General features: G+C 38.7%; 1 protein-coding gene across 3 annotated transcripts in view; it reads right to left on the bottom strand.

Annotated features, from left to right (window-relative positions):
* SYNPO2 (synaptopodin 2) overlaps nucleotides 1-25544 on the bottom strand; it is a 176651-nt gene that overhangs the window by 106843 nt on the left and 44264 nt on the right. The window contains exon 1 of one of the 3 annotated variants that reach the window (XM_004748002.3): nucleotides 22057-22300. The exons of the other annotated variants lie outside the window; for them this stretch is intronic. Coding sequence (XP_004748059.1) covers nucleotides 22057-22059 — 3 coding nt within the window. The 5' untranslated portion in view covers nucleotides 22060-22300. Of the gene's footprint in view, nucleotides 1-22056; nucleotides 22301-25544 lie in introns of those variants that run through there. 3 annotated transcript variants of the gene reach the window in all.

Below are 25544 nucleotides of genomic sequence, written 5' to 3'. Positions count from 1 at the left end.
GTCTGTGAATCGCCAGGTTTACACACTTCACAGCACTCACCATAGCACATACCCTCCCCAATGTCCATAACCCCACCCCCCTTCTCCCAGCCCCCCTCCCCCCAGCAACCCTCAGTTTGTTTTGTGAGATTAAGAGTCACTTATGGTTTGTCTCCCTCCCAATCCCATCTTGTTTCATTGATTCTTCTCCTACTCTCTTAACCCCCCATGTTGCATCTCCACTTCCTCATATCAGGGAGATCATATGATAGTTGTCTTTCTCCAATAGGATTTAAGAAACCTTTCTAAACACGTCTCCTGTCTTTCTCTGCTTGACCCTGTTGCTCCAGGCAGACTGGCCTTCCTACTGCTCCTCTTTGAGTAACGCTTTGTGCTTTTTGGTCTCTGAACAGTGGCAAGTCCTTTTCCCACCTTAGAATGCTTTTTGTTCTCTGCTTCTCTCAACCAGTTCTTCCACTGAAGAAGGCCCAATTCCATTCTTGCCTTCCCAAGAAGCCTCCCTTGCTTATCTCAGTCCATAGTAAGATCGATGGGAAACAGACCCTGCTGATCTGCCACTGGCCCTGCCGCAGGGCCCAGTGCTATCTAAGGACACCCTGTTGTGGGACGCTTTGTGTCATGGAATGGAGGCATTTCACGTTTCCTATGCGACTATTTAAATTTGCTGTTATGTTACACCTCCTCTGAGGATGGAGGCAGTTTGGACTGGCGGAAAAGACTAGAGCCAGACTGTTTGGGTTCAAGTCATCCCTTTACTACCTGTGTGATCTTGGGCAACGTTATTTGCTTACACATCAATTTCCTCATCTGTAAAACTGACAACGTCATACTTCCCACGTAGATTTATTGTGAGCCTGAAACAAGTTTAATAAACGTAAGGTGTTTAGACAATACCAGGCACATGGTATGTACTTTGGAAGTGTGAGCTATTCTTCTTCTTGGCATATTTCCCAGGGTATAGATATAGATACATATGGAGAGAGAGATACAGACACACACATACTGACTTACCTATACACATACACCTATATTCTTATCTATATCTATATATGGAAAGACAATGGATCAACTAACCAATTAATATATATATATATATATATATATATATATATATATACTCACCTCTAGCTCAGTTTTATGCCTAAGGTTGCTTCAGCTTCATTCTCTTCCTGAATGCATATAAGTGTTCTTCTGGCTTACTTTCAGACGAGACTTTCATTAGCAGAGAAATGCCAGTTTTAGTTGAATATACTTTCACCTTTGAGATATACATATTCTCTACATGGCAATAATAAGTCGATATAAAACGGTGTTTTGAATTATAATTTGTGTTTAGTTTGGGAATAGGGTCTAGGACTTTCCCCATAAATAATCTTCCTGAAGTTTAAAAAAAAAAAAAAGGCAGAAAGAAACTGGGGGGAAGACCCTACTGTTGAACAATGAAGACATCTAAGTATATCTGTAAGCAAAGTATAAGTTTTTAAAAATCTTTTTTTGTTTTAAAGATATGTACATGGACACCTGGGTGACTTAGTTGGTTAAGCAAATGCCTTCAGTTCAAGTTATGATCCCAGAATCCCTGCATCGAGTCCCTCATCAGGCTCCCAGCTCCGTGAGCACTGTGCTTCTCCCTCTGACCTTCTTCCCTCTCATGCTCTGTCTCTCTCTCACTCTCAAATAAATAAATAAATAAAATCTTTATTTAAAAAAAAAAGATATGTACAGACTATAGGATATGGTTACATGAAGATCCATATATTTAAATATTTTTAAAAAGTAAATAAAACTGTGATTTTACTAGCAAATAAAGCCTGTATGAGAAGAGCATACATAATTGGTAACGCCGAAGAGAAGGCAGGTACAGGATCTAAAGAGAGCAGCAGTCTGTGTGAAGACAGACACAGGCTGTGTGTCAGGAGGGACGAGCACCTGGTAGGAATCCTGGCTTTCTGGGAGGAGTGAGGGGGAAAGCAGGCCAGTGAGAGGATTCCACTCTACCTTGTCACACTCTGATCCATTCCTCACCAAGCCCAGAGGCATCCAGTTTTGTTAGAGGACAATTCACTGGAAAGGACCAAGGGAGGTCAGTTTCCCTGATTCTCTGTGGAGCTCATCAGCACTCAACCTCAGGCTTGCTTATGATCTTTACTTTGGTGACCCTTGGCACTTTCTATTAATACCCAGGAATCTATAATAAGCATGGTGGTTTTGCAGTTATACATGAAACTGTGGAAACATAATAACATTCTATATGGTACAAAGTGTTGAAAGCCTCATGAAACGTACTAATATGAGCAATTTTTAATTTTCAAAAGGAACATCTGTCATTGGAGGAAGGTTGGGTCCTGCAGAGTCTCTCCTTTTTTTGCCTGAATTTGATACCTCTACCACTCATTTCTAAGAACCCTATGCCTTTAATCATTAATTAGCACACCCAAATAGTCTGTGAATATTTAATGAGCACCTACCCTGTTCCAAGTGTGATGAAGCCATAAGAATAGCGAAGTACAAGATACTATAGAACCTTAAATCAATGGTGTGCCCATTAAAAGCTTCAAATTAAAATCAATGCAAACAAACAAACAAAAAAACCCTTGTTTCAAATTTCCCTAAACTTTCAACACAGTTTGGATAACCAACCAAACATCTTAGCTGAAAATAAATAATGTGTTTAAAATAATATGTGAGGGTTTAAAAAGGCTGTCTTCCAATCCCTCGTTATACTTCCACTAAGTGAAGTTCCAAGGTCACTTCTGTTAGTTACACTAATGGAACCACAACATTATTTTCTCTCTTTTCACATGAGATTTTTTTCCCAGGGGAGGCCAAGGATATACTTAAAGGGGAGAATGTGGGCTTTGTTGGATTCTGAGTTATGATTCTGACTTTACAACTTTCAATCTGTAGAACTTTGGGGAAGTTACTTGATCTCTTTGACCTTCAGTTTTCTCCTTTATAGGATTGGGATAATAATAATTCCTTCTAGAGTGGGTAAACAATTAGGAATAAAGCTTTATAAAGCATCTGGCACAAGGCCTGGCAGACAAAGCACTTAATAAACAGTCTGTCTTAGTATCCTTGTTGGAAAAGTTCTCATTTGCTGGTGGCCTGTACATGTAATAATGAAGAACGTGCTAATTTGTTCTATGAGGAAAGATGAATTAAACACCTACCATCCAAAGTGAGCAATTAAAATACTAACAAGAATAATGGAATGGTACAATTTAATACTCATGTTTACGGATTGCTATTACATTATTTCTGGCATTTTCACCAATCTGCGGTCTTACTGGAATGGAATTTGAGAATCATATAAGGTAATTCAGAGTACATAATTACAAGTAAATTGGATTCAGACAGTACATCCCCTTTTCTCATGAATTAAAAAACTTACTCTTGGGTATCATGAAAGAAAAAAAAAAAAAGACCAAAAATGACAGTCATTTCACTGAATTTCAACTTTCCACTTAACATGCTTACTTTCTGGCTAGGCATCTTGCATATTTTATCTATAATCTATCTTCATAATAATCCTCGAAGTAGTGAAGGGGGATTTCCAGCCCCCACTTGTACTTTTTCCAGAGCAGAGACGTGGGGACCTACTGTCTCCTCTCTCACTCCTCCTCACTTGTTCTTCAAGCGGGGACATGTGCGCCTGCCCTCCCTGATTCTTGAGACTGGGAGGAGGTACTGAACAAGCCTACAAGAAATCAGCCTCCTCTGGCTATTCCCACCCCAGAACCCTTCCTCAGGATGCATTCTTTAGTTAGTCCTTGGATAAGTTTGAAAGAATGGGCTCTCTCCAGCTTTGCATGAGACTGGGTGGGGAAGTTTAATTCTGGGGTGAAATACTAAACAAGCTCATTATGGCTGCACATCTTAGCCATATCCTCAGATTCACCTTACTCTAGTTTGTTTGGTTATATTTACATCTTCTTCTGTTTCCTATGTTTTGTTTCTCGGTTGTTTCCAATCTCAAGAACAGATATAATTTGCATTTTGGGATGAAAAAAACCCAAGTCCATGGGGCACTTGGTTGGCTCAGGTCTGACTTCAGCTCAGGCCATGATCTCAGGTCCTGGGATCGAGTCCCACATTGGGCTTCCCACTCAGCAGGGAGTCTGCTTGTCTCTCTCCTGCTCCCTCTGTCCCTCTCCCTGCTCATGGTGTCTCTCTGTCTCTCACTCAAACAAACATATAAATAAATAAAATCTTGAAAAGAAAAGAAGAAAAGAGAAGAGAACCCAATTCCAGAAAAGTAACATCTGTAGTCCAAGATTATGCAGCTAGTGAAGAGTTGACTTAGAATTTAAGTGCTGGCTTAACTTCACTACACAGCACAGTTTCTTTTCAGGACCCAGTGCAGCCTTCTTCCTGTTGAACGGTAAAGAGAACCACTACCTACTTACAGCAATAATGAAAATCCTGAGCCTAGCCTGTGGATTTTCACAGTTGGGTCCCAACAAACTTGCTGTCTCTTCATGTATTGCTACTGTCTGGTAACAGACAGCATCTTCTCTGAGCTTCCATCAGTATACACTGTGTCGGCACAAGCCAAGCACACAGGGAATAAGACAGGCCATAGAGATATCCAGGCCACAATGCCAGTCAACTCCGCCTGCCATCTGCTTCCTCCTGCCAACTTGATTTATGTATACAATATCAGGAAGATTTGAACATCTGCATTCTTGGTTAAAGCTTTCTCTTGTACAGAAATAGACCAGAAGACTTAATAGCATCTGGGTACATTATTTTTTCAACATTCAAATGTCTTCCTCCTTTTCCACAACCAAGTTAGTTTATAGCTTTGAGTTTCTGGAGACAACTTTGTAGTAACTATATTTAACTACATTAACTATATTTTTAAATTTTCTGTTTTCCTGACACTCTGACATCTGAGGTTTTACCAACTAGCATAGGCTGCCTTTCCCAGGTTAGCTAATTCCCAGACAGTGTCAACAACTTGCTCTGCCTTTGAGCAGCCCTTTGATGTACAAACCAACCAATCCAGAGTCCAAAAATCCTCTTCCTCCTCTATCTAGCACTCCAGGAAGGAACATTCTTTTGCTCTAATCATCTTGAGGCCAAGTACCAGACAACAGGGACCACTCCTCTTCCCCTCCCACCACAGTCCACAGCACACAGATTATTCAAACTACCCAACTCTAAACCTGCTCACCTTGCCCATTCCTAACCTGAGAAACCACACCTAAGGCTTTTACCCATGCCCTCCCCTGTCTCCTTCTACCTCCTGACCAACCCCCCTTCTTCCCCTGTGGCCCTTCATGGCTCAGCTACTCCCCTCCTCTTGGGAATTATTTTTACAGTTATGGCAACTGTAACTGTTGTCACTGTTATGGTGATCATCTCCTGATTTTTGGCCTCATCCCACCCAAATAACAAAATCTTGGGTACCTTTTAAAACAATCTTGTACCCTTGCAAATAGCAAAAGAGCATATGCAACCACAGGTATTTTAAATGTTTGCCTATTTTATGGCAAGTTATACTCTAAAAACAACCATAGTAGTACAAATTAATGAAGTGACAATTTTCTAGACTTCTTTAGAAAAATAACACTATTGAGATGAGGGTATGGGGATTCCTTGCTTTTGCCATTTCTTCTAATGGAATGTTATGTTTTCCAAAAGGGATTAAACATATTTGGTCATTGTTTAGAGTGAAAGCAATCTGAAGCCACCTGGTTGCCTCCCAGCTTCCAATGGAACATTTCGCTAAGCCTCACGAAGACAGTAGTTATTTTCATTATAAAATACTTTGAAAATGGAGTGAAGCCAGAATCAAGCAAAACTTAATATAATTTGATGTATATTCTACAGGAAAAATACAGGGCAATGAGGATTAACTCAATAATATATGTAAACGTACCTCACTAGATGATCAGCAGGTAATAGAATTAAAAAAAACTTTTTTTTCGTACCAGTGTGTCTGCAAGAGCACTCAACCAGATTCATGTTGCATTTCAGAAGTCAGATACATTACCAAAAACTCACAGCAGTCTTTCAGGGTTAGGGCAGTATTTCTCAACCTGTTTTCATGATCACTTCCTAAAGAATCTTCTCCTACTTTGTTCCATCCCCATGAAACGCTAATACTACAGATCTACTATACACCTGTGTTACACTGTGGCCCTTTGGGGGTCCACAAACCATTATAATACCTAAGATATATTTTTGTACCCCTCCCCGCAAAGAGCTAATTTTTACCCCTGTGAGGGTGATCACCCCACTGATAACCAGTGAGAAGGCATGGTCAGGTTACCACTGGTCTGAACCCTGGCTGCACATAAGAACTATCCCAAATGCTTTTAATTGCCAAGCCCCCACTTAGCGATTTTTACATCATATGATTATATGTCTGAGATGGGACCCAGGCTTTGTTATTTTAAAGCTTTCTGGGAGACAGGGTGGATCAAAAAGATCCTTCAACTGCTAAGCAGAGAGGACAAGCCTGAGCACTCACTCCATGTGTTAAGCTGTGACAAGCTAACTGAGGACATGGTATGTTTATGATCTACCTTGATTATAAATGTACATGTATTAAATATTTCACACTGTAATAAAAAAAACTTGTATATTTCTTATGGATTCCCCATGTACAGTCAGGAAAAGGATATAATGGAGAAAATACTTCTGGAATGAAAAGAGGAGGTGACCCATGATCACAATTCAAAGAACATGGCATTCGAGGTCCATATACACTATGGAGTATTATGCCTCCATCAGAAAGGACGAATACCCAACTTTTGTAGCAACATGGACAGGACTGGAAGAGATTATGCTGAGTGAAATAAGTCAAGCAGAGAGAGTCAATTATCATATGGTTTCACTTATTTGTGGAGCATAACAAATAGCATGGAGAACAAGGGGTGTTAGAGAGGAGAAGGGAGTTGGGGTAAATTGGAAGGGGAGGTAAATCATGAGAGACTATGGACTCTGAAAAACAATCTGAGGGGTTTGAAATGGCGGAGGGGTGGGAGGCTGGTGTACCAGGTGGTGGGTATTATAGAGGGCACGGATTGCATGGAGCACTGGGTGTGGTGAGAAAATAATGAATACTGTTTTTCTGAAAATAAATAAATTAATTAAAAAAAAAAAAAGAACATGGTGTTCAAAGGAGAAAATCTCCCCCCTTCCATTTTGGGGTCAGCACAGGGTCAGCACTGGGCCTAAGAGAACTGGCAGGAGAGAATTGTTTGCCTTCCAACCCCAGGAGGGCCTATTAGGGTAGAACAGTAGTTTTCGAAGTGTAGACCTTGAACTTATTAGAAATGCCAATTATCAGACCTTACCCCAGAGCTAGTGAATCAGAAATTTGGGTGGGTATGGGGATCTGTGGTTTAAGAAGCCTACCAGGTCATTGCAACACACTCTGGAATTTGAGAATCACTGTGATAAAACCTGACTCTCAAGCACATGTCCCAACTGCTTTTTTTTTTTTTTTTAAGATTTATTTATTTATTTGAAAGAGAGAAAGAGATCTGGGGCAGGGGAAGGAGCAGACAGAGAGGGACAAGTAGACTCCCCGCTGAGTGTAGAGCCAGACTTGGAGCTCCACCCAGGACACTAGGATCATGACCTGAGCCTAAATCAAGAGTCTAACACTTAACCAACTAAGCCACCTGGAACCCCCTACCTCCCAACCACTGCTTTTCTTCTCAAGAAAATTGACCTTTCATTACTACTGCTAATTTTTATCCTGTGCTTCATTAATTTGTTCTTAATTCTTGTGAACAAGGATCTTAACAACCTGGATCATATTAGTACCCTCAACTAACTTTAAAAGTTCTATCCTTTGTAAACCACAGTTGGTTATATTAAACCAGACAGAGCTCTAAACCAACCATTTTGAATCTCTCTTTAAACAAATTCTACAGGGAAGAAGGGGAGAAAAGAGGTTTTTTGTTTGTTTGTTTGCTTGTTTGTTTTTTTGCTTTTGCTTATAGGGTTAACTAACCAAAGAAGTTTCCTTTGGACCATTATAGACATGTAAAATTCTTTATGTTTTGCTAGAAATACCAAATATTAATCAGATCCCCAAAACCAGGGTGACATCAAACAAAAAGAAATTTGGACTATGGTGATAATGGTATCCTGTCTCTTGGTATTATTTAATCATGCCAATTCCTAACCTACATTGTCCTTCTAAAGCTATACACACACACACACACACACACACACACACACACACACAATGCTATGGTAGCACTTCCTTCTAGAACTTAAAATATATCCCACATGCTAGAAGTAAACTTTTCCATCCCCTTAAGCTGTTTTCATTATTGTTTTAATTTTATAGAGAGTTCAAAATTGCCCTCTAACACAGGAATAACTTTGAAATCAGAGGTGTGATGATTACTCCTTCAGGGAAGGGACTTATTAATATAAACTGGTTCAGTCCTTACAGGGGAGAGAATGCTGAAGACCACAGAGGATAAAAAGCAGAATGAGAGACAATAAACTTATTTCAGGTGGCTTTAATCAAACTTATGAGAACTGGGACTGAAAGCCATCCTCCTCTCTGTACTTCAAGAGGAAATGCTGCAAAAATAAGGCTCAGGTTGTTGACGTGAATGAGCTTAGAAACTAAGATCATATGGGAATCCAGGCATAAAAACAAAGTGCTGTGGTCAGATTTGCTATGTAGCTTAAAAGAGAAGGCTGCAACACATTGTCTCCCTGACCATAAAAGGTAATACAACTCCGCTTGTGACCTTATTGTTCAAATATACATTGTGCTTGATGTAAACCCATCAGGTTGTAAAAGACAAAATACAGAGATGATGGAGTTTATCACCAGAGACTCTGAAGTTCATAGAATTAAGTCAATCTGCTTAAAGATGAATTACACTGACTGGAAGCCTAGTACATACGTGATTTTTTTTTTTTTAACCTGAAACACAAAGTTTTAAACAGAAAAAAAAAAATCATCTTGATAGAAGAGATGGTAGAAGTGTATTTGTTCAAACTTTTTACTTACACAAGAGCAAGACAATCAATTCAGTAAAAAAAATTGGTCAGCTTGAAGTACTTGACCCAAAAGTCCTAGCCTAAATGGATTTCCTTTAATTATACTGATTTTCACAGAAACATTAAAGACTTTCATTGATTTTATTCTTGAAATACTCATAGATAGGGTGCCTGGATGGCTCAGTGGGTTAAGGCCTCTGCCTTCGGCTCAGGTCATGATGCCAGGGTCCTAGAATTGAGCCCCTCATTGGGCTTGCTGCTCAGCAGAAAGCCTGCTTCCCTTCCTCTCTCTTTGCCTGCCTCTCTGCTTACTTGTGATCTCTGTCTGTCAAACAAATAAAATCTTTAAAAAAAAGAAATACCCAGAGAATTCTCTCTATACTTTATATAAATGATTTAGAAATGAGAACATGCTAAATTGTATCATAATGCATGTGCAACATTAGAGTGAAATTAGGAGACTAACATATTTTAGTGTAATTTTCTAGGATTTTGCAATCTACAACAACATTAATGAAGACATACAATGCACTGTAGCAATTCAAATAAAGTTTAAAGAATATAAAAGGAGGTACCAATTACTATTTTAATTTTGTAGTTAGAATGCAACAGAGAGTGAGCAATGATATATAGGGCTCACAGAGGAAGGCAGAGCCTAAGCTGGGACCTGATTGCCAGACTGTGACAGTCTTTGATAGCTGTTCTCTTCTTTTTGGGTGGCAGTTGTCTAAAACTGGGTCACAAAAAGAATGAGAAAGTCAGTGACCTCTCTTAATCATCTGTCAGCTGTTTTCAAAATAGCATTGGAATTTACCAAATAGCACATCTTGACCACTCACTCACTTGGTGAGAAAGTGTTGTTTCTGCTTGATGTCTTACCTTTCTTTCTAATGTCAGGTCTCACACAGAAAATAAAACCCATATACACTGCAGCAGAACACATATTTTTAAGTTTATGGCATCTGGACCTACTTATGGTATTTTATGTAGGGAACGTTCTGGATGGAAGTTGCTTTGTGTGCCTACCCTTCCTTTTCCTTTTCTTTTTTTTTTAAAAAGATTTTATTTAATTTGACAGACAGAGAGCACAAGCAGGCAGAGAGGCAGAGGGAGAGAGAGAGAAGGAGAGGCAGGCTCCCCATTGAACAGGAAGCCCAATATGGGGCTTGATGTGGGGCTTGAATCCAGGACCCTGGAATCATGACCTGAGCCAAAGGTGGCCATGGCCCCTTAACTGACTGGGGCCCCATTCTTCCCTTTCCTTTCCCTTCAGTCTGCCTCTGATTATCTTGGTAGATGACTACATGATCTCAACCTACCTTTATTTACAATGCCCTACAACAGACACATCTTGCTTTCTCCGGGGATTTCCCCATTAGTATTTAAACTATTCAAGTAGCCACTTTCAAACTAGCTATAAGAGAAACCTGGGAGAGAAAAATTGTGGATTATTTTGATTCCATATATGTAACACTCTAATTTTGAACTCAATATTATCAAGGAACTTTGGAAAATAGCTAAATAGGAGAATTTTGGACAGATCATCTTACTTTTTAAAACCAGTGTAGTCGGGCACGTGGGTGGTTCAGTTGGTTAAACATCTGCCTCTGGCTCAGGTTACGATCCCAGGGTCCTAGAATCAAGCCCCATATCAGGCTCCTTGCTCAGTGGGGAGCCTGATTCTTCTTCTCCCTCTGCCCCTCCCCCTGCTTGCATGCTCTCTCAAATAAATAAATAAAATAGAATTAAATCAAATAGAATTAAATCAAATAACCTGTGTAGCAACTACCTTGGAATGTCATGTCTTGGTTTCTAACATCTTTAGCTTAATAGATATGAATAACAGATCTTTATTTTCTTGTCCCAAGTAACATAAGTTTTGATGTAGTCTGCCATGAAAGATAAACTAAAGATATACATAAAGTCACTGTAAGGTATACATGAGAGTAGTTCAAGTCTTTTTTTTTCCTTTTAATTGTGCAGGTTTAGTTTTTAGAATTTCTTTTTTTTCTTTAACTCATCTTGTTTTGGAGACTGCAAAGAGTTTTACGTCATGGGTGATTTATTTCTATTAATATTCTCCTATAGTAACACTACTCTGATTTTGGAACCTAGACTGATAAGTAGTAAGACATTTTTTATCAGAATTCTCTGTGCTCTTTGTGTATTTTAAAAACATGATCCTTCTGCAGAGCAATGGATAGGAAATTAGAAATTAAAGACACAGCATGACTCTAGAATATAGTCAGAATACTACTCACAAAACTTCTGATAGGTGCCAATAATAATGGCTCCTATTTCTTGAATACCTTCTATGTGCTGGGCACACCTTAAGTATTACATATTCATTATCATTTAATAAACAGCAATTCCAGGAGACCGGTACCATAATTGTCCCTATTGTTTGTTTTACGAGGAACCTGAAGTTTAGAGTAACAAATTCAAAGTTACACACTGGTCAATGGCAAGGCAAAATACAAAAGCAGCTCCTCCTGACTTCAGTGCTCTATCTCCTATCTGTAGAGCCCTAAATTCTCCCTCAATAATGTATATCTTTAATGTTAACTCAAACTCCACTATAATTTATTTTTCACACATCATGGATAATTGTTAGATCTACTTACAAAGACTTTGAAGAACCAAATAAGCCAATTATTTCCTTGCCCAACGATATAACTTGTCAAAATATCTCCACTCAAGAACCACAACAAATACAGTAAGCATGATAGGTAAAATTGTATTACTATCTCTGTATTGTTGCTGTTATTGAAGTAGAACTTGACTTCAGTTGAATCAGCATAAAAGTTAGTGATTAGCCCAACCTACTTTCAGCTAAGCTATGCTGCTGTTTGAGTTCAGTTGCTGTGCGAACTCCAAGATGTATGTGCCCTGTCCTTTGTTTACGATTGAGTCATTGTTTTGTTTTCACTGCAAATAGTCCAAAAAGAATGGAGGAGCTAGCTAAGACAATGGCAGTGGGTAACTGTCTTGATTTGCCCAGGACTGACAGGTTTCCCAGAAAACTTTCAGGTTTAAAATCTGGACAGTCTTAGGCTAACGGTGATGCATCAGTATTAGGAGCAGACTTGTAATTTCATCAATTCGTCCACTACAACACCAATCTATCCTCAATTACCCTAAACATGCTCTTGATTTGACACTGAAAAGCTGTTCTAGATCAGGCCTAAATGTCCAAAGTAAAGCTAACATCTGAGGAAAAAACTTCAAAGATAAATAACCTTCTTGCCTATAGTAGAAATTCCAATTTTGAAATGTGGGATCAAAGCTTAAAAATTAAACTTTAACACATAAAAAGTGCAATAAGACCCATCCTAAACATTCTTGCTCTATCAGAAATCCAGTCATACACAAACTTGGTGCTACTGCCACACATCTGTGGTACTGAAAGCCACATGACCATGAAGTAATGCTTCGAGACATGCACATCGCAATGTAAGCATTTCTCCTCAAAACTCACTCCAGTGATGTTGACATAGCCCAAAACATTTCTAAACTCCTTTTGGAATTGCCTTTAGAGTCAGATTTATTGAATTTATAGCCCATCCTCAATTTTTATGAACATGGCTTTAGGAACAAGGATTATTTTCCTTATTTGCTGTATGCAGTTTCAAATCACTTGATTCTTTTCCCCCTAAAATCAAGCTACCTGCTTTAGACGACAATGTTTGCAACTCCTGATGTTATTCAAAAGAACATGACACAAGCTCTGAAGACAGTTCTGAAATGGTGTGACATCATGTCTTTGATCAAGAGCAGCATGTAGTCTTGAGAAGACAACTCCAATATAAAGAGAACAATTTTGGAGTTACAAGCTCTAAATGAACTTAAAGTCATATATATATATATATATATAATTTTTTTTAAAGATTTTATTTACTTATTCAACAGAGAGAGGGAGAGAGAGAGCACAAGCAGGGAGGGCAGCAGACAGAGGAAGAGGGAGAAGCAAGCTCCCCACAGAGCAAGGAACCTGACGGGGTTTGATCCCAGGACTCCAGAATCATGACCTGAGCTGAAGGCAGATGCTTAACTGACTGAGCCACCCAGGTGCCTCCAGGTAGTAGGTTTTATTTTTTTTTATTTTTTATTTTTTTTAAAGATTTTATTTATTTATTTGACAGAGAGAGATCACAAGTAGGTAGAGAGGCAGGCAGAGAAAGAGGAGGAAGCAGGCTCCCTGCAGAGCAGAGAGCCCAATGCGGGGCTCGATCCCAGGACCCTGAGATCATGACCTGAGCCGAAGGCAGAGGCTTTAACCCACTGAGCCACCCAGGCGCCCCTAGGTTTTAAAAGCAATGTAGGAGAAGATTGATAGTTTCCTGAGTGAAACTGGTGATTGGGAATGAACAGAAGTTGATAAATTAAAAAGATGTTCAAGATGAAGACCCGAACAGCATTGCTGAATTAAAAGAAAGGAGCAAGGAAGAAGCCAAGATTTCTGACTTAAAGAACTGGTTAGATGGGTCTAGTAGTCCTTTCAGTGAGGTAAATGACCCAGGGGGAGATTCAGATTTAGGGGGGTTTTGAACTTGAGATGTCTATCAGACATAAAAATAGATGTCCGGGGAGCACCTGGGTGGCTCAGAGGTTAAGCCTCTGCCTTCAGCTCAGGTCATGATCTTGGGGTCCGGGGATCGAGCCCCACATCGGGCTCTCTGCTCCACAGGGGGCCTGCTTCCTCCTCTCTCTCTGCCTACTTGTGATCTCTGTCTGTCAAATAAATAAATAAATAATCTTAAAAAAAAATAGATGTCCGGAATTCATTTGGATATGATGGTCTGGAACGAGAAGAGAGATGATGCTCTAGAGATAGAACACTTAAAAATAATGTCTAAACAATTGAAAAATCACCTCCAAGAAATGGAAATGGTAGCTATGAATGATGCTGGAAAAATGAGTTGAATGACAGGAAAAGAGTTCAGTCAGAAGCAAGAGAAACATCCACATTAATCAACAAGAAGAAGAGGAGCCATCAGGGAAGACTGAGACGGAGTGACAGGAGAGGTAGGAGGGCAAACTTTTGCCTGGAATTCTCACTTCTCCATCTCCTTCCACCTCCCCGCACCCCCCATCACTACCTTATTCATCTGAAAAACTATTCTGTCAGGCTTCTTTGCTGAAAACTCACTTTGAACCACTGTCTCTTTTGTAGTGCTTTCTTTGACAATCCCCAGGTAGGAATAAGTGTCCCTCCTCTGTTACAGCATGAGTCTCGGCAGATGCATGTCCCCCAGATGGCAGACACCATTCTCACCACAGTGTCCCCAGTCCAATAATGAGCACAAAGTAGACATTCAATTTGTCTTTGTTGAATCAAAGAAGAAAAGTAAGTTATCATGCTTGATGCATAGAGTGGTCCTTATGCAATCACTTGAAGCCAATTTACTCTTGTTTTGGAAATAATTCTAATACATTTTCTAACCCACCAGTGGTTAAAAAACAGACGGGAGATGGAACTAGAGGCACACATACTCTCACAGAGAACTTAAAATGAAAGAGAAGAAGCTAAAAAGCTTTGTATATGGCAGTCTAGTGTCCCTCGGTGTAAGTGCCGACATGTTCACAAACTTTAACACAGTACAAATCAGAAAGTGATGTCCCTGTGAGAACATGGAGTCTACAAGGAGGCTAAATTAAAACAGATAGAACTCTCAGTAAGCCAAGAGAATATGTGGACATTTTTGATAGATTTATAGTACAACGGAAATTATTTTTGGTTTTTAGCTTTTACAGCAAAGGTTATATAAATGTTAGAAAGATTCAAAATGTAAAGTAATTATGCATTTCAGCTGAACTTCTGGCTATCTGGAATATGTGCATTCTGGGGAGCAGCTCGTTCTCTAACAATGGGCGTCCCATACAAACAAGCTGCTGCCATATGTGGATATGCATTCCTCAGAACTACAGAATGGAATCTCTTGCCTTTCTCACTTATAAACTCATGAAGACAGTGTTTATTACAAAAGCATATTAAACAGAACACAACATTTCCAAGTGGCTGTCCCATCGTTACTGATGTCTTCTATGTCAAGATGTACAAGAATGCACGAGTTTTACAATGCGAGGGCCTTCTCAGTCCTTCATGGACGAGCACAGAAATGTATTCTCTTGACTTTTGCAGAGACTGAGCTTCCCTGCCACCAACTTACGACTGTGTTCTTGGACATTAAAATGAAGCTCACTCAAAAAATATTCCTAAATAGGGCACAATGATTAAACTGGCAATGCTATAAATATTATGGGACCAAAGTATATTTTTGTCTTTATTTCTCTCTGCCAGACACTGTTAAACCAACTGTTAATACACAAACTTTTTTGTTGTTGTTGTTGTCAAGGAGAGTATGCGGCTTCTTTAGGGCTATTTTAAATTCTGTGCCTCATTTCATACAAATATTTACCCAAAGAAAGGTGTCTGACAGAGAAAATCTATACACTGTCATAATCCTTTTACACTAACTGGTATTTTTCCTCTATAGATCTCACCAAAGGTACAAAAGTCTCCCCCATGAAAATCCCATGATGAAGAGAAGGAAAGAAACAAAGGATAAATTGCCATTATTCTCCAAAAGCTGAAGTTTTTAAAAACAAAACATTTCTTTGTCAAGAGGCCCAACCAGTTTCCCCTGCATTTAAAACCTACTGAACTGGGGCACCTGGGGTGGCTCAGTGGGCTAAGTGTCTAACTCTTGATTTCTGCTCAGGTCATGATCTCGGGGTCTTGGGATCAAGCCCTATATTGGCCTCTGTGCTCAGTCCAGAGTCCACTTGACATTCTCTCTCTCCCTCTCCCTCTGCCCCTTCCCACCCATCCCCCAGACCCACTCACACTCTAAATTAATTAATTAATTAATTCTTTTTAATTAATTCTTTTTTCTGCTAAACTAAGAAATCTCAATGGAAAAATAAAAAGTAGCAATGGATTATTTTTCTAAGCATCTGAAAATAAGTGTTATATAATCTGCACATTAAAAAAACCCAACATATTTGAAAACCTCTGAAACAGGTTAAATTATGTTTTAGTATTGCTAAGCTGAAATATTAGACAATTATAAATGAACAGGGAAGCTATAAGTTAAAAAACATGTATTTTGGGGCACCTGGGTTGCTCAGTAGTTTAAGCCTCTGCCTTCAGCTCGGGTCATGGTCCCAGGGTCCTGGGATCGAGCCCCGCATTGGGCTCTCTGCTTAGCAGGTAGCCTGCTTCCCTGTCTCTCTGCCTGCTTGTGCTCTCTTTCTCTCTGTCAAATAAACAAAATCTTAAAAAAAAAACAACATTAGCTAACAAAGTTAGCTATTCTAACTTGTAGAATTATTAAACTATTTATTTAATTTTTAAAATTATTCAAGAAACTTTTTAAAATTATTCAAGAAACTAAAACAATTTCCTAGCAGCTTTTGCTGACAATAATATATCCTAAAAGCAATAATATAGTAATAACCAATATAGACTGAATACCTATTACGTGCCAGGTACTCTATATAGCACTTTACATGGAATTTGTAGTTTGATCCTTGCAATACTCCTGTAAAAAATATATTATTATATTTTCTATTGCACAGGTGAAGAAACTGAGGCTGAGTATTCATGGTAGAGTTGCCATGTGAGGGCACAAGGATTCAAACCCATGTAGCTCGACCACATCTTGGAAATCCAATAGTGAGCCAACCTACTCCTCCTGCAACCTGTGGTCTACTAGCTGAGATGAACTTCAGACATTCAAACAATACATACATAGGTGCTCTGAAAGATAGGTAGAGGATATTGTTAGAGAATAAAACACAGGGTCTGAAGTGGGGCTGTCAGGGAAGAAAGGAGAGTTAAGAACCCTTGGGGTAAGAGCTAATGATTAGTAGGATGTAGAGAGGCAAAGAATTGGGGAGTGTTCTAAGCAGCAAAGAGGGCATATGCAAGAGCCCTGAGGCAGAAAAGAGTTTATTTCAGTAATGGAACTAAAAGAAAGTAAGTATATCTGAAATGTACTGAACAACTGAGAGAATGGAGAGAAATGCGCTTGGACGAGTAGGCAGAACCTCAAAGACTGGTGAAGGATTTTCTATCATCCCAAGTACAATGAAAAGCAACTCAAGACCTTTCTATGAGTAAAGAGAGACATGATACTATTTGCATTTTAAATTTGTCTGGCTACTGTTTGGACAATGGACTGGAGGATGGGAAGAGACTAGGCTGGAGGCCATGGCAGGAGTCCCAAATGGTTGGGATGATGCTTGGGCTAGTGGTGGCAGTGAAGCTGGAAGAGAGAGAGCATGCCCACAGTGTATTGTATAAGTAAGGTTACAGGAGCTGGTGGCAGACCAGATGAAAAAGAAGGCATGCCAAAACCTCATCAGAGATGTTCCTTAAATCAGTGCTCAACTCCTTCCCACTTTCCTGTGTCTGAGTGGGACCAGTCCTTTTTTAGAATTAATACCACTATAAATTTTTCATGATACTCAAGTGCTTCAAGTTGTGGCTCCTGGGAGGCTGTCACTGTGCTGGAGAACGTTTACATGAAGAAGAGAACTGAGAGTTCTCTCATGACAAATGACCACACATCTTGATGTACTACTTCCTATTTCATTTTTATAAGACAAAATAAAGAGAATTATTTAAAAAAACAAAATAGAATATATATATATTTATATTTGAATATATATACATTATATATACAATATATACACAAATATCTATATATTATTATATATAGATATCATATATATTAGGTACTTATTTATCAAAATACTAATAATTCATAATGTTTTACAAATTATATATCAAAACTCCAACAAAAAAAAATCAGTAATTAAACCCAATGTTAATGGTTAAAGATTTGAGGAATCATATCCCAAAACATATTTTCTGAACACATTCTAGCTACAGATAATTTAATTTAAGTAACTAGTCCTGAGACTGGCTTCTTCTATAGATTGCTGTTCAAGTTATTCTCCATGAGATTTGGCCTCCTTGGAGTACCTAGGTGGCTCAATCAGTTAAGCATCTGCCTTTGGGTCATATCTTTGTCCCAGGGTTCTGGGATTGCTTGATGAAGAGTCTGCTTCTCCCTCTGCCCCTCCCCCACTACTCATTTTCTCTTTCTCACTCTCTTGCTCTCTCTCACTCTCTCTCATAAATAAATAAAATCTTTTTAAAAAATTGTTTCAAGAAATTTAGCCTCCTTTTCCTCAATATCTTTCTGCTCACACATATGGCAATAAACCACTTTTCAATAGCCACATTGGGAGTCTTTCTTTCAGTATATGGAAGAGTGTGTCTGAGTTTGGAATTAATTAGCCAGAATTCACAAATAGAAGAGAGGCCAAAAGAGTGAGGCTATTTTAAACCTTTCAACATCAATAACAGATGAGATCATGGGGATGTTGAGCCTGGAGAGGAAAGAATAAGGATGACTATCTTAACTATCTTCAATTTATACAAAAAGTCTACATTGAAGAAGAATTGAATTTACTTTTTGTGGCCACAAATAGCAAAACGGGGTCCAACTGATGAAGGACAAGGGGCTTTTGCTCAAGGTAAAGAAAGCCTTTCCTAATACAACTGTTCAAAAATCAAACAAGCTAGAGTGACTCACTGTCATTAGTGATACCCACAGAGACTAAATGACCATTTTACTTTTTTTGTAAAGATTGATCAATCAGAAAGGCATTTAGCTAAAGATTCTAAACTCTCCTTCTATTTCTAAAATTCACCATGTAATGATTTTCTCTAGCATTCATTCTTCTTACACATAACTCTAACAGTCATAAAGACTTGTGTAGTTCACCGGCATCACATTGGAAATTGTGGGGGAGCGGTTAGACTAAGTAATTAGTGCATTCCATTTCTCTGGCCATGATGATTGGTTTAGGGGTGACCATGTGATTTAATCCAATCTGATTTCTTAGGAATGTGGGACAGATATGTTTTATTTCCACCACAGGGAAAAGAGATAGAGAAGCCGTAATAATTGGTAGACATCTTGGGACCACACAGGAATGAGGTGAACAAAGACAACAGGCAAAGACCTGGACCTTTCATGTCATGGACACCAGCAGATCAAGCCCTGCCTAAAGCCAGTTCTCCCAATGGCCTTTTCCATTACATGACCCAGTGAAGTCTCTTAAGCCGTTTGTGTTTTCCACACATGAAAACAATGGATTCCTAACTCTGATTCTTACCCAAATATGTGTAAAGTGACCCATTCTCAGAAAGAAAGTGAAAAGGAAACCAGTTACATGGTGCATCAAGAGATCCACTTAGCAACCAAGAGATTTCTCTAATATTGGTCCCTGAGAATCATAAAAATCTCCATTTGGGTCTCAGGACCATTAGTATCTCTTTCAGAATAAAGCATGTTTGCCGAAATTTCAACTAAAAAATTACTAAGCATTTAAAACAGATTCAAGCAGTTTTATAGAAAACTTTTCATTCCACATGCACAAACTCAATTCGTCTCCCTCCATCCCCCGCAGGGCTACTGTCAACGGAAGAAAAAAAAGCAGCTATAATCAATTCATAAATCCTGCAGTGTTAATGCCTTTGTGAGTTGACTATATTAAATGCTTATATAATTTCTCAATTTGTTTAAAGTTTTTATAACTTCTCAACACTAAAACTATAAGAACCATAAATTACTTTGCATGCTACATCTCAATATTTCATATTTTGATTCTATAGAATGGTTTTTGACCCACATCCAGGTTCAAATTTTACTAGTCTTTACTCATCTATGCCTATATATAAATTTTAAAATAAATAGTGAAATTCAAAGACTTATACTAAAACCAAATATTAGCATTAATTTTGCCTGCTGGCTTGTGGCCCATGAGTATGTTGAAAAAAAAAATTTTTTTTTTTTTCAGTCCTCAGGAGAGTTGGGTAGGGCTCCAGGTAGACCAAGACCATATATCAGGAGTATCTGGCCAGGAGCAGCTTATCTGTTACCCAAAATGCAACAGAAATATTTTCATTTTCTCCGTGTAACATCGCAACAAAAATTCTAGGATGTGCTACCCTATGTAACATTACTTAAAGGTTATACCTGGTTCTTATTTTAGTGAATCTCATAGATTCCAGCTCTAGAAACCTGTGATAAATATTGTTTTGCCAGAATATCCCTAAAACCAAGTAAGGCTTTCCTTTCAGTTGAATTCAAAGAATTCAAGACAATTCAAAACTTTTCTTTTTCAGTGCCAAGATAAAATAGTTTCACTTGTTCCTTTCCCTTAAAATTTATTTTTATGTCCTTTTACTCAGTTCTCCTCTTAGAAAAATGGATTTCAGCAAGTTCTGGCTTAAAAATAAAATTGTAGCTTTTCAGGGTAGAGCATGTTCTAGTACATTTCTTCACATGATTGCTGTTTGCAGAAGACTCCTACAGCCAGACACAGAGGAATGGGAAATGTTGCAGAGACCACCCAACAGGGTGCTTGGAAAATGTGTAAGAAACACTCTAGAAAGGTGGGTTCTTGTTCTGATATGATAATGCCTATGTACTGTCAAGCATTTGTCTATCAATTTCATTAACAATGGTTATTTAATATTTCTGGTTTTAAATCGCAGAAAAGAAGTTCTTACCTTTCAACCTCATGTTCACACAGAAAGCACCATTTTGGGGTAAATCCCAGCCTTAAATAGGTTCTGTGCCCAATTCCCATGAAAGTTTCTTATTCAGCCAGAATAAAATTATCTGTAGTGCATGAAATCTAGATATTGTTGGCTACAGTAAGCAAGAATCATTCAAAGGAATTGAAATTTTATAAGTAGTAGGAGATAAATTACTTCAAAATGCTCACTTTTATAGATGATTTTTTTTAAATTAACAATAACCCATCACAGTGACACCTGGGTGGTTCAGTCAGTTAGGCATCTGTCTGCTTTGGCTCAGGGCATGATCTCAGGGTCCTGGGATCAAGCCTGGCATTGGGTTCCCTGCTCAGTGGGGAGCCTGCTTCTCCCTCTCCCTCTGCCCCTCCTCCCCGCTCATTCTCTCTCTCTCTGTCTCTCTCTGTCACACACACACACACACACACACACTCTATCTCTCAAATAAATAAAATTTTTAAAAAAACCTATCACATATAAACAAGTATATTTACAACTTCAGAACTCTTGGCTCTATATTTTTGACAGCAAATATGAGAAGCTTTTGAGAGCACTTCTTCTCCTAAGCCAGAATCTTCTTTGAATCTCACTCTAAATGCTACCTTATCCCTCAGGGGTCAATGCTGCCTCTATCTCTGAATACAGATATGTCAAAAAGAAAAAAAAAAAAAAAAAACTACTCTCATCTATTTTTGAACATTCTGAGGTCTTGGAAGTGAAAAGTCTTATAAATAGTTGGAAGCATATTATTAGAAGTCTGCTTGGAAGCCATTTGGGTCAGGAAAAAAGATAACCCACAGAGGGAAAAGATTACAAGGCTGTGGGTAACCACAAAATCAAGTGATGGTTAGCCCCTGGCACACTTACTTAACGTTCTACTATGCAAGATTCACCTTCTAAAATGGGGACCTATAGACATGTTGAACAGAGAAGTGTTTAATTCAAGGGGGGGATAAAGAGCCCCTGTACCTCAATAAATTGAAATTAATGACTGATAGAGTAAGGAGTTTTTACCCCAAAATATAAACAACTATTTGCTGATTTTTTTTTTTTAATGATGTGTAAGACTGGTCCTATAGTAGGCATTCTATAAACGTCTGGGGCATGCATTGGGAATCCCAATCCAAGATGCACTGAACCACAGGAATGGAAAGAGACTACTGTATCCAGGTGAGTAGTTATAGACTGGGTGTAGACCTGGTTCTGGAGAATCTGCGATCCCACTGATTTGCTTAGATCATTTTCTATCCCTCACTTACTCTGGACTATTTCTGATCTGTGCAGCAGAGCTAGATCATTGCACAGTTTAGCACAGAGAAAACAAGTGGTATGGATATATGGATATATGGATTCATATAGAATTGCTTTTTCTTTTCCCCCTTTTAGGGAGCGTCAAATTTCTTGGGAGTACAGGACAGATGTATAAAATTTTTCACAATGGAACCTACCATTTTGTGAATGTTCAATAAGTATTGTCGGGGGACTGCCTCCGGCCAGGAAAGTCCCTGCCATTACAAGATGGTGCCTGGCTCACTGCCAGCAAAATACGCTGCAAGTAAACAACAAACGTTCTGGTGAAGCCCACCTAAAGGAGGACATAGTCATTGGCTGTTTCAAATTTAATCAGCATAGTAACAGGACTCTCATTGGCTCTCCCCATTGCTTGGCCCCTTATTGGTCACCCTGCTGCATATAAACTAAGGAAGTTGACGAAATAAAGGGGGTATGAAGCATTAAACAAAGGAATGAAGCATTAACACCGAATCAGGCTTCTTGTCGTCCTTGTGGGTCGAGGGCGACAAGTATTAAAAAAAAAAAAAAAAAGAATAGCCTAATCACCTTGGATATGGTGGTATTAAGTGTGCTCATAAATGGAAATGTCAGCTGTGAAATATTTTACTTATCATGGCAAGGACTCAAACTAGGAGTCAGAAGACCTATATTCTCATTCCAGCTCTGCCACTTACAGGTCTGTGAATGCCGACAAGACAAATTCTACGAGGGTCCATGTTCCTTACCTCTGAGTTTCTAATTTCTCAAGTTTATTCTGAGAACACAACAATGTTCTTTTTAAATTGGAAGGTCTTGTAATACCTTCTTTTTAAATTGGAAGGTATTACAGGTACCCTTTTGAAAATCTGCATAAGATGTGGCAGTATTCTCATATCTTAGTTAATACAACATAATAACACTCATTTTAAACCTTATTTAACTCAGTAACTATTCATTTGAGTCATCACCATGGGTAAGGAATTTATAAGTCAGATACATCTTTATCCTTGAGGTAGTCCTGATCTAATGAAGGAGATAAACCCAAATACAACTGCTCATTTCTTGCCAAATATTTATGAAATTCTTATTAAATGGCAGGTGCTATGCTAGGAGGCTCTTTCCTACCAATATGAAAAAGACCTATACCATGACTTCAAAGAACTAGTGTTCTAATGAGAAAAACAAATTGGGGGGGGGTTGGTTTTTTGTTTGTTTTAAAGGTTTTATTTATTCATGTCAGAGAGAGAGGATTTACAAGCAGGGGGAACAGCAGGCAGAGGGAGAAGCAAGCTCCTTGCTCAGGGAGCCTGATGTGGAGTCTGATCCTAAGACCCTGAGATCATGATTGGAGCCAAAGGCAGAGGCTTATAACTGACTGAGCCACCCAAGCATCCCAAGACAAAGTATTTTTTTTTAAGATGCAAACTCTGTCCATATAATACATAATAAATATGGTAACAGGGGCACCTGATTGACTCAGTTAGTTGAGCCGCCAACTCTTGATTTTGGCTCAACTCTTGATTTTATGATCTGGGGGTCCTGGGGTGGGACCACATGACGGGTTCTGTGCTCAGTGGGGATCTGCTTGGGATTCTCTCCCTCTTTCTCCCTCTGCTCCTCCTCCACATCTGCGCGCATGCTCACGCTCTCTCTCTCTCTCTAATAAATAAATAAATCTTTTTAAAAAATAAATGAATGCGATACCAAAAGTATGCACAACATAGATCAAGAGCAGGGGTGGGAAGGAAATAATGGGGAAGATGGTAAGAAAGTTCTAAAATAACATAACCAGAGCAACAGAGAAAAATCCAGGACCAAGTTTGTGTTAAAATCCTAGCTAGGCAATCTCCTCCAAGTTACTTGTTTCATTACTTGCTGGATGTGTAATACTGGAAAAAAAATATTATCTTCCTCCTGTGACATTTGTGTGGATTAAATGAGGCAACACAGATAAAGCTTTAGCATTACACCTGGCACATAACACATCCTTAATAAATGTTCAGTTGTTAGCACATACACGCTTCTGCCTGAGTACCTAATGCAATGTTACACACATAACGGGCTCTCTATAAATTTTTTTTCTAAAATTTTATTTATTTATTTGAGAGAGAGCATGAGAAAGAGAGAGAGATAGAGCATGAGAGGGGGAGGGTTAAAAGGAAAATCAGACTCCCCACCAAGCAGGGAGCCCGATGAGGGACTTGATCCCAGGACTCCAGGATCATGAACTGAGCTGAAGGCAGTTGCCCAACCAACTGAGCCACCCAGACACCCCTGTAAATTCTTAGTCACATTCTTATAGGTCAGTTTGAATGCTAATCTAAAGGATTATCATCGTAAGCATCTATTCCAACAATATACTATTGAATATACAGTTTTTGTTTACTAAACTAATGCTATCTACTTGTTTTCTTAGTTCTTTACCTTTTTCTTTTAAATGCAGAATGTAGAAAATAAATAAATCGAAAACAAAATATACACACCCATGATAAATCAGTTGACTGAGGGTTCTAATTAATGGAATTTTACTTAATCTATATCAATCTAGCTACAAGTTACAATAATCACTATATATTTTTGTTTTACAAAGTACACATGTACTTTCAGGAACATTCCATCAGAGTTAACCTACTGAAAATTTTTCAGTTTTGCAGGGTCTTGGGAGATCTTGAAGGACTCTATTTGTGTAAATAACAACAAAAAATGAGGATTAAAAGAAATCATTAGGCTAAAGTGAGGGATAGGATTCAACTGAACAAGAAATAAAGTATAAATTATTTTATTAAAAATTAAAAGCCAGTTATTCTCTACTTGGGAAAATGCAACCAAATGTATTTTTTTTTTTTCTGTGTAATTAGCGAAAACAAAGGATGCCTGGGTGGCTCAGTCCTTGGGCTTGGGTGTCTGCCTCTGGCTCAGATCATGATCCCAGAATCCAGGGATTGAGCCTCAGATCACTGTGTCTCTCTCTGTCAAATAAATAAATAGAATCTTTTTTTAAAAAATTAGCTGAAACAAGATTATAAACCTCTTGATTTTTAAAACTTTGAGAGGGTACCTGATTTTCTCAAAGGACATACTGAAGTCTTTATGTTGATATAAATTTTAAGATATAAATAACTCAGTTTCTGATAACAAACATTCAGAAGAAAACATTCATCTGAATTTTTTTTAGAAAATATTTTATTTATTCATTTGACAGAGATCACAAGTAGGCAGAGAAGCAGGCAGAGAGAAAGGAGGAAGCAGGTTCCCCGCCGAGCAGAGAGCCCGATGCAGGGCTCAATCCCAGGACCGTGGGATCATGACCTGAGCTGAAGGCAGAGGCTTTAACCCACTGAGCCACCGAGGTGCCCGTCATCTGAATTTTTTAAAGGTCCAAAGAATTGGCCAGTTCCTTATTTTAACTGTGAATATGAAACAGGGGCACCTGGGTGGCTCAGTGGGTTAAGCCTCTGCCTCCAGCTCAGGTCATGATCTCAGGGTCCTCGGTTCGAGCCCCGCATCGGGCTCCCTGCTTAGCAGGGGAGCCTGCTTCCCCATCTCTCTCTGCCTGCCTCTCTACCTACTTGTGATCTCTCTCTCTCTCTCTTTCTGTCAAATAAATAAAGAAATAAATCTTTTTAAAAAAGAAAAGAAAAAGAGCCACTCAGCTAGCTTTATT

This window comes from Mustela putorius, unplaced genomic scaffold (assembly GCF_011764305.1).
Source record: "Mustela putorius furo isolate JIRA1106 unplaced genomic scaffold, ASM1176430v1.1 tig00001215_pilon_pilon_pilon, whole genome shotgun sequence".
In the NCBI taxonomy this organism is placed as follows: Eukaryota; Metazoa; Chordata; class Mammalia; order Carnivora; family Mustelidae; genus Mustela; species Mustela putorius.
This window is presented reverse-complemented; position numbering and strand designations above follow the sequence as displayed.